The sequence below is a fragment of the Octopus sinensis genome, linkage group LG8 (genome assembly GCF_006345805.1).
Source record: "Octopus sinensis linkage group LG8, ASM634580v1, whole genome shotgun sequence".
Lineage (NCBI taxonomy): Eukaryota > Metazoa > Mollusca > Cephalopoda > Octopoda > Octopodidae > Octopus > Octopus sinensis.
In genome coordinates, this window is record NC_043004.1 from 87,760,020 (window position 1) to 87,770,660 (window position 10,641).

At 37.8% G+C, this 10,641-nt stretch overlaps 1 protein-coding gene across 1 annotated transcript in view; it reads left to right on the top strand.

The window, feature by feature from the left end:
- The first annotated feature begins 9,342 nt into the window (after positions 1-9,342).
- Positions 9,343-10,641, top strand: part of LOC115215031 (E3 ubiquitin-protein ligase TRIM23) — a 39,365-nt gene continuing 38,066 nt past the window's right edge. The window contains exon 1 of the mRNA XM_029784161.1: positions 9,343-9,487. Coding sequence (XP_029640021.1) covers positions 9,389-9,487 — 99 coding nt within the window. The 5' untranslated portion in view covers positions 9,343-9,388. The remainder of the gene's footprint in view (positions 9,488-10,641) is intronic.

The following is a 10,641-nucleotide window of genomic DNA, read 5'->3' on the forward strand; positions in this document are numbered from 1 at the left end:
ATTTTAATAATATTTTCATAGGTTATTACACTTCAGTATTTCAATTTGTTTAGTCTTTTTATGTTGCAGAATATTTAAAAAAAAACAAATAAATAAATATAATTGAGAAGTATGGAAAACTAGAAGCGACATAATATATACAGATTCTTCCCAATACAGATGAATTGCGTTTCACCGCTGTTGAATAGTGATTTATTAATGATGTGATTTTGTGGGCGGTAGAATTTATGCAAACGTTAGAGAGCAATAAGAGGTACTTTTGTATTCCAAAATGAAATCGTGCTTTGTCGAACTTAGCTTTCAACCTTTAAAAGCTTGTTTAGCTTAGATCAGTGCTGACTTATGAAACTATGATCAAAGGCGTTCCAGCCATGACCATCCAAATTTTTGTATATTCAGGACTATATTATCCGATGTGCCCTTTTTTTTCTTTTAAGACTATAGGCTGTGATGATATTATGCTAATATCATTGTATGCAATTTGCATGCGATTAGATCAATTCCAGGCAACTACCAGTTCGGTGTAACAAATTCGCCATTCAGTTGAATAAAACTTTCTGAACGGCAAGTATTATTACATTGTGAACTATAACTATTTCTGTAAACATGTCCATGACAAACTTTCACAGTGTAATTATAATAAATTTCCATTCTATGATCCAGATATGGCTGAGGTTTCGCTGTGATGTTTTTTCTACTGTTGCAAGAATGGAAGATATTCTGGACATCAGAAGATTTTACATCTTACTTGTTTCAATCATTGGATTGCAGCCATGCTAGGGTATCGATTTTGAAAGGTTTAGGGGAACAAATTGACCCCAGTACTTTTTTCTTTCTTTTTAAAGTCTAGTACTTATTCTATCGTTCTAGTTTGCCAAACCACTAAATTATGGGGGGAGATAAACAAACTAACAGCGGTGGGAGGGGGAACAAAAACAAACTCATACACTCATATACATATACATGCATACATACGACAGGCTTCTATACAGTTTCTCTGCTAAATTCGCTCGCGAAGCATTAGTCCAAGACACTTGCATAATGTGTTGCACTGTGGGACTAAACCTGAAACCATGTGATTGCAAGACGAAAAAATATTTTAAAAATCAACGTTTCATCTTATTTAAACTAACTGTGATAGCCAGAGGGAAAATTTCTAGATATGGTGAAACCCTTAGAACTTATAACAATGAAATTAGCCATCAGTGGTCAGTGTAGGTGCAGTTACCCCCCCCCCTTGACAGCGGGTTCGAACAAGCTGACCATATATAGGGGGCGTTACGCAACATTAAGGTTCAGACAGTGATCTCTTCCTCTTTCTGCACTGGGACGCGAACTGTGAAGGCATAACCTGACTGACTCTCTCTCATACCACACGCCAAGTAACAGATAGGAGCAAAAGCACAGAAGTCATGGCCTCTACGCATCAACCATTCCATTTATCATTCAGTTGTGTTTATACGTGTGGCCGCAATAAACATATTTTAAGTTACAACCTTGTCTATATATTCTTCATCCGGGTTTATTACCAAATGAGATTATAGCCTGAGTGAGTCACATTATGTGGCTCAGCAACAACCTACCCATCTATATCAGTAATTTGGCTGACCTAAATGATATATTTTGGTATTATTTGGAATATATCCGCTTTATATATTTTTATCTGTGTCAGTAAACGTTTAACTGCAATAGGAAGTCCTACCATATCGTATTTCAATACCATATCCACTTTATTTCATTTACTTTTTCAAAGTATTATACTGCCCATTGCTAGCTTTGGACAGCAATGGGCAGTTTACTATTGGGTTGTCCGGAAAGTTCATGCCGATTTATAGTAACTAACCTTTCGACCTATTTTAGAACATGGTTGAGTCCATAAAATAGGATTTGACTATACCTCCATTTAGAGCACAGTTTAAGCTATCTTTTCATGGAAGAAGGTTTATGTTCCTATAACCTGTGTTAATCTTGTAACCCTTTAAAATGGAAGATAAGAAAGTTCATTTTTGGCACTTGATGCTTTGGGAACCAGACAAAAATTGCTGCAGCTCGGCTGGGATGTGTTTTCCCACCCTCCATATTCACCAGAAATTGCTCCTTGGATGATGTAAAAAGATACCTTGATGAATTCTTTGCCATGAAACCACCTCAATTCTGGGAAGAGGGTATTTTCAAGTTAAAGGAAAGATGGAGACGCATTGTGCAACAAAATGGTTCATTTTGGTTGATTAAAAATGTAATGGCAAGTATTTATTGACCTTTTTCTTTCCTTTAAAAATCGCCACGAACTTTCCGGACAACCCAATATATCCTGTTGGTTCTACTGTGAGGAGTCATTTGTGTACTTGGCTGTTGATGGAAAACGAAAATACCTTTCTTGGATTGCGTATTAAAATGATTTACAACACTTACAAACAATTAATAAAAGCTCTATTTACTAAACAATGGTTTCTACGTTGGTCTTTGGATGAAAAATTATAACGACAATTACACACCAGGAGGGACATACTACTGGGATCTACAACAATCTAACTGGTATATATCAACCTCATCACAGTTGGAAGATAATCGCACTGTATTCTTGACGACAAAGTCTGTGTCTTCAAAATTACCATGAGAATGAAGATGTCAAGCGGCTGCCTTAGCTTTCTGGAGTTACCGCCAAAACCCACCATTATATAGGGCTCAATGAAAAAGTTCTAGAATCACGCAATGGCTTGGTGCTGATTGGTCGGTTAATCTGCCGATCGCGTGAAACAATTATGGCATAGATGTGATGTCAATTTGACTATCCATTGATTTGGTTTTGAATTTACAACAATTTTCTGACCTATATACCTTGCAGTATTGTGGTTTGGGGAAGGATTTGCTGGTGTTGTTTTTCTTGATCTATGTAATACCATAGTCAATCAAAGAATGGCTCCATTAATGTGCAGAGTTAATGCGTCATGGTATTACGTAACACCAGCTTATCTGAAACGTGTGCAAGCAAACTATGGATTATAAATTATGAATTAAACATGTATAATTCTCAATTCTTCTTTGTGTTTTATACTATACTATGAAATCATCAGAAGCGAACGTGGGATTTAGTAATCGAACAGGAGTACGAATGTAATTGTATGGACGACATGGGTCACAACAATTATCTCTGAGCGATCTAATTAGCCAAGTTGTTTTACTACAGAGTGCTCAAAAAAATTATTCACGTGGATTTTACTATCCTCATTCCATTATGTGTATGTTTGCATGCACGCGTATATATATATATATATATATATATATATATATATATATATATATATATATATATATAATATATATATATATATTGTAGATCAAGGTACAAGTGAAGATATAAACGTCGGAGGGATAAAATATCCAAGAGTAGACTGGTTGAATACCTAACAGCCCACTTATGCGTACCTTTCCTTCATTGGACACTAAACTCTGCTCGCGAAGACCTGTTGAGGCAAGTGAAATCGAAATCGAAATCAAATTTGATGACTGGCATCCGTACTAGTGGAGCGTGATTGTTGCCAGAGCAACAAGCTGGCCTCCGTGCTGGTGACACGTAAAAAGTACCATTCGAGCGTGATCGTTACCCGCGTCACCTTACTGGCACTTGTGCTGGTGGCATGTAGAAAAACATTTGAGCGAGGTCGTTGCCAGTGCCACTGGACTAGCTCCTGTGCAGGTGGCACATAAAGAGCACCATTTTGAGCGTGGCCGTTGCCAGTACCACCTGACTGGCCCTCGTGTCGGTGGCACGTAAAAGCACCCACTACACTTTCGGAGTGGTTGGCGTTAGGAAGGGCATCCAGCTGTTGAAACTCTGCCAGATCAGATTGGAATCTGGTGGAGCCATCTGGTTCGCCAGACCTCAGTCAAATCGTCCAACCCATGCCAGCATGGAAAGCGGGCGTTAAACAATGATGATGATTATGATACACACTCACACACACATATATATATGACGAAGGCGCACAGCTTAGTGGTTTGAGTATTCGTCTCACGGTCGTTGTGTCCTTGAGGAAATCACTTCATATTTACATTGCTCCAGTCCACTCAGCTGGCTAAAATTAGTAATACTTATAATTCAAAGAGTCCGGCCTTATCACATTCCGTGTCAAGCTGAATCTCCCTGAGAACAACGTTAAGGGTACATCTGTCTGTGGAGTGCTCAGTCACTTACACATTAATTTTATGAGCAGGCTGTCCTGTTATTCGGATCAACAAGACTTCTCATTGTCGTAACTGACGGAGAGCTTACTGCATATCTATCTATCTATCTATCTATCTATCTATCTATCTATCTATCTATCTATCTATCTATCTATCTATCTATCTATCTATCTATCTATCTATCTGTCTGTCTGTCTGTCTGTATGTATGTATGTATGTATGTATGTATATACAGTGAGAGAGAGAGAGAGAGAGAGAGATGCATACACACACATATGTCTCTATGTGTGTGTGTGTGTGCGTGTGTGTGTGTAATTACATCTACCTATGCAATTATATGTTTGTATATAAAGCACTTTCCTCAAGTTTTGTGAGCTGGTTTATCATCAAGTTTTCCAAAGTGAAACTGTTGTTATTTATGAACACTATTGAAGAGTCACATGATGCTTGACATTTGCCAATACCATACATTTAGCCAAAGATAACATTTAAATCTGTAGCGTAGACTCGGGTGAAATTCCTCTCTCCCATTTACTGTATATATGTGCATTCGAACATAGCAGGAAGCAACTATCCTTTGGCCGCTATTTGGATCCCGTTGTATCCACTACTCTGATTGGTTGGTGTTGGCACAATTTGTCTCTTACTCGATTGCGCCAATGTGCCATGTATAACCAGTTGGAGGCTCTAAATAGGATCAGGTGGACAATCTGTTTACCATCCTGTTTGAGCGTACAGCTTATTAAAAATTCAGCTTTCCCCGAGGTCTTTGGTTCTAGACCTTTTAAGGTCTAGCTACTGACCACAAAGACACAGCCAGTTCCAACGACAATGTCAGACAACACCACCACATCAGCCACGTTGAGACCTACTAACTTCATCCAACAGCATTACGGCAACCGTTATCTTCGACGCCACCATCGTGCCCTTAACGTCGTCAATATCATCTCTCTTCGTACACAGCCCAGCAAGCAATTCACCCAGGTTTCAACTGTTCTCTGTTCATGAATTATTTCACTACAGATCAACAGCGAATATACAACATGCATGAAGTCCTGTACAAGTGACCTAGGCAGCAGCATCACAGCCACGACTTCACGTACATGTACCTGTAACTGGCTCAGCATCATGGCCGCAACTTCTTGATACAGTATTTCAACTATCGTGTACGACTGACCTCGGACTGGTATTAATCATCCTTCTTGTGTCTATGAACTTATTTCTCACTTTGATGGCTATAGACTTTTTCACTGTCTTCTTCATTGCCATCCTTATATGTTCTTAACACGCACATACATCTATGCCTCCATGCACACATACATTTTGTTCTCATGACGACCTGTCTATTATTCTGTATACATGACACACACACACACAGACACACATGTTAACATATCTCTTAATCATTCTTACGCGGTTGTATCTTTTTTCCCTCTGGCACTTTATATGAGTTCTTTTCAATGTTTCTTTATTGTGATGGCCATGTGATGTAGTACAGAAGAGCCATTCTCGTCACCTCACATCACATGGTCCTTACGAATCATTCACTCCTAAGGTATCTCAAAACTAGAATAAATTCTAGGTGTCTAAATTCATTGATTTGGTCCAATTTCACTGAGACTGAATTGCGGAAATAGTGGAGCCAGTAATGATACATTGATCATATTCACTTCAAAGTCTTTTTCGCTATTTGAAATTTGGTGGAGCATGGCTATATAGACCAGAGAGATTCCCACCCTACTCGATATCCTGATCATCCATGTCAACTAAGTAATCTTGGCGACAGTTTGAGAAATAGTGAAGTTCATAGATGTACTACTTTTATCATCAATTCTCCTTTCTTTATCAGAAAGATTTGGTACTGAATCTTTTTTTCCTGACCATTAGTGTCCATAATTTTTCACGTAAAAATCCCTGTCAACTCAAGCAGTCCTAGCGTGTTTTCCTTTGTGATTAGAGTCGATTTACTTGCAGTATTTTACATATTCAATGTGTTGACAATAAAACCGTTTGTGTGGTATTTCCCACGATATTTAACGTACTCAATTTAGATGTGTCCTGTAAGAACACACACTAGAGAAAGAGAGAGAGAGAGAGAGAGAGTGATCCGTATAGCACTGATCAAAGATACTATTAATTTCAGAGTGAGTGTGCTCAGTTTCCCACCCCCAAAAGTCGTACACACAGATACACCAAAGACTAAATATAGAAAGTTTGGAAAGCTCTGAGATTTCTGTACTGAATGAAAACGAGACTTGTATGTAATAAGGGAGTCGACTCATTAGTTACTCTACTACTGAAAAAAATTGGTCTCCTTTAGAGACAAATTTAAGAAGAGATTTATTTTATTTATCAAGAATTTTAGTTGACCACTGGTTGGCAGTTAATTTGCCATCATTATCAATTTTTAAATCTTTTTGCTTCTTCCGTCCGTTTTTCCTTCTTGTTTTGCTTGTATTTACACTATTGTTTTACCTGAATTTGAGCAGGAAATTTCCATTGCTTCTAACTCGTACAATCATCTTAATTCATCAAAGGAGGAGGTTTAGTACCCCAAACCTTTGAAAGTTCACCTTTCTGATGAAAGAAACGGATCAGAAGCTCAGCTTCACCTCCCCTGCCCATGTTTTCCTTCTGGGCAGAGAAAGGGTTTGAGATAAGAATGACTGAGTGAACGATTCAAGGGCAGTTGGACCAGAGTATGACAAAGAAGAGGTAGATAGTGTAAGATTAGCGGAGACGAGACCCATTTTGCTGGTTTAGAAAAACAGAAACCGTTGTATTCTTTATTGAAAAAAAAACAAGACAAACAACATCATTGAATCTGGTTGGAATTATAGTGGTAATATATTTTGACTTGATTATTACCGGTGTAATAGAGATATACTTTGGTTAAGAGCAGGATGAATAAGTCTGTGTGAGATGTTGCGTGCCAACAAAGACAGTAACCGTAAGTGGAGTAAATGCTAGCTGCTAGTTAGCTTAAGCTGTGTCATGACCACTGTCGTCATTGCATAATGTAGCCAAAGCTGAGCACAGTAAATTTCTGCATGTTATCCTGGCCGTCTTACAGCCACTGGCTAGCTAGTAGATAAACGCATTATATATAGCTAATGTCTGGCAGAGAAAAGACGCCAAAGACGAAATTGTTAATGACAATCCCATGTTATTTACAACACAGGAATTCTAATGAGTTAAACATTTGCCGGATCCTTTATTTTACTATCAAACTGGTTACCGATAATAAAATTAATTCTCAATCAGACTGAGTCGGTTAGTCACTTGCTGACGTCATCAGTCTGTGAAAGCATCGTGTTTATTGATAATTATCTTTACATGTGAATACTGTGATTCAGGTTCGATTCCTATGTAGTGGGTTGGTGTTTGGGACTCTGCCAGATATTCCTGCTACAGCATTAATAGGAGCTGGATAAGGTGTGTACTGGTATAGCAACAGTAACATCCCATACATCATATATCAAGAGGGCTGTTTTTACAGCATTATAGGCACCGAAGCAAAATGCTGCACCGAGACCCTTACAAACACAATCACAGCATATACATAAGATAGTCTGTAGGCACCAAAGACCTCCCCCCCTCAAGCAACTGGTCATGTGTCTTCGCATATGTATATATATATGATCACGTGATCACGTGACCGACCAGACCATCAGATGTTGCTACACATCGCTGGTCACAATGCGTTCGCATTGTTTTAGCCTTTCGAACGACGCCACCCCGCTGGCTAAGCGAGCAGGCCAACAGAAGAAAGAGTGGTGAAAGAGTACACCACCCCCTGCCAGAGCCTCATGGAGCCTTTTTAGGTGTTTTCGCTCAATAAACACACACAACGCCCGGTCTGGAAATCGAAACCGCGATCCTCCGACCGCGAGTCCGCTGCCCTAACCACTGGGCCATTGCGCCTCCACACACACACGCACACACACACACACACACACACACACACACACACACACACACCACACACACACACACATATATATATATATATATAAACAAATTAGTGAATAAAACATATGCATATATACATACATATATGTACGTACCTACATCTACATGTATATATACATGCATATATGGGTACAGGACACCAAAAAAAAAAACGTCGAACACAATGAGAAACGAAAACAAACACAAAACCAAGGAAATGGACATTTTTCTTAAACAACGAAAAAATAGAGTACAGGACATACAACACAAGGAAAATTTCCCTCCCTTCTTCAGTCGCCTCTGTTTCATCTACTCCGCGTTTCGAAGATAAAGGCGTGACACGACTTCGTTGAAACATTTCTTCCCGCAAAGGGCAAATTAAATAAAATGGAGAAAAAATTCGCTGCGCTATTTAACACTATATACATATGTGTGTGTGTGTATACACCTTCGTTGCTCTTCTATCTTGGTTCCTGCATCTCCACAGCCAAGTCAATGAGGGAACCTCAACATGGTTCCTTGACCAATAGGAATTCGCAATCGAATATTTTTCGAAGCATACCCTACCATCTTGAAATAAATAACTAACTAAATAAATAAATAAAAGACACAGTTGATAATGTAGTCCCAGACAGACTAAGTCATAGAACAATAAGACAGGGTTGTCACAACTGGAATGTTTTCGATTATAAAACCTGCTCGTTCAGAGCCAACTTTAGGTAAATAGGAATCAAATATACATTTGAATTAGGCTCAGTATTAGTACAGGTAACAAGACGTCTCAGAGAAAAGTAATTAACGGGAAATAAATTTGAATTTATTTGCCCACATGATAGTTGCGAACGTCATAACATACATTAAAGAAATTTCTTTGAGTTTTAGCTACCAGTTAACAAAACATCTCCAAAATAGTTTTCTAAATACACATGTTTTCCCCCTTGATATGCAAAGGTAAACACTACAAAATCCCTCAAAAAATTCAAGGTAGTTATAAAGAAAAACAGGAGCCATCTTGATTTAAATAACAAAACCTATCTTCAACAGACAAACAGCAGATAAAATATCATAACATCGGTTTCACGTATGAATAAGAGATGGGGAGAGAGATAGATAGAGAGAGAGAGAGAGATTTTAATAAAATATATCTTTGTATACAATGTATGAAGAAACTTGATTATTTTCAAATTATAGCACTTCTTTACATCCGTAGAACTCGAACATTTTGCTTTTGTACTGTTCTTCAACTTGCATAATGTTTGTAAACATGGCCACAGGCGGAGCGTCAAGCTATTCGTCCTGCAGTGCTTCTTTGCTAGGATCGCAGGATAATGTGCAACAGTCACCTGAAAATGTAAGTTAACATCTTATTTCATTAGGAAATATGCTTGCAAAACCTTGCACAAATATTTCCGATTCGTTATAGCCTCTTAGTAATTTATCTTAAATGGCGTTTTCTCCATCGGCTTTTATCGTTATTATGTCTCTAAAACAGCATTTCTTAATTTCAGTGTACATCCCTAATGTGTGTATTTGCTTGGTAATAAGCTTTGCAGTTATTATTATTATTTTTTTCGAAATCCTGCATAAATTATCATTTTGACAGATTTGTCCATTTAAATTTGATATGTTTTAACATTTTACGTAAATATTTCTAGCTTCACTTGAATTATATTTACGAAACAACTTAAGCCCTGTAAATTTGAGGAAGAAATGAAACAGATTCCCTTCCTCAACGATAAATTTCATCTAATAAAGATGATAATCGTCGGGAAACAAATAAATATCGTTGTTACTACAAGACTACTATCCAATTTTAATACATGGGGATGCCTTATATAGAGACACAGGGTCAGAAATTTAGAAGGAAATAGTTGATTGTATCGATCACTAAGTACTTCGCTGATACTTGTTTATCGATATCAAAAGGGTAAAATGCAAAGTCGACTCCGGTCGGGATTTGAACTCAGAACGTAAAAGGGCCGTAACTAAATACTGCAAAGCAGTTTATCCTACGCTCTAATGGTTTGGCTAATCTACAGCTCTCATTCATTATCCGTTTTAATATTTCATAAGTGTTGTTTTTTACTGAATCTTCATACATGCATGCATCCATCCATCTCCCCACCACCCGTGCATGCATGCATGCATGCATGTGTGTGTGGTGTCCATCGATGTATGTGAAAATAAAATGCAATTTCTTTTATTTTCATTTTTTTTTTAACGAAATAGATTCTCTCAATAAATTTGCAGTATATTTAGCAAGAATATTACAAATTTATTGTTACAATCAGCTGTCTTCGAACGAATCAATAACCTCGTTTTATTAAACCTAATTATTGGTGGCCGGCAAATATCTTCGCAAGTTTTAGGACTTCATATTAGATAAGTATTAATGTAGATATAATCATTTTAAATGCCAATTCTAGCTTATCTAGCAGATATATCGTCTGCTCATGATTATCTCTATAACCTAGTCATAGAACGTGATACTGTGTGTGTGTGTGC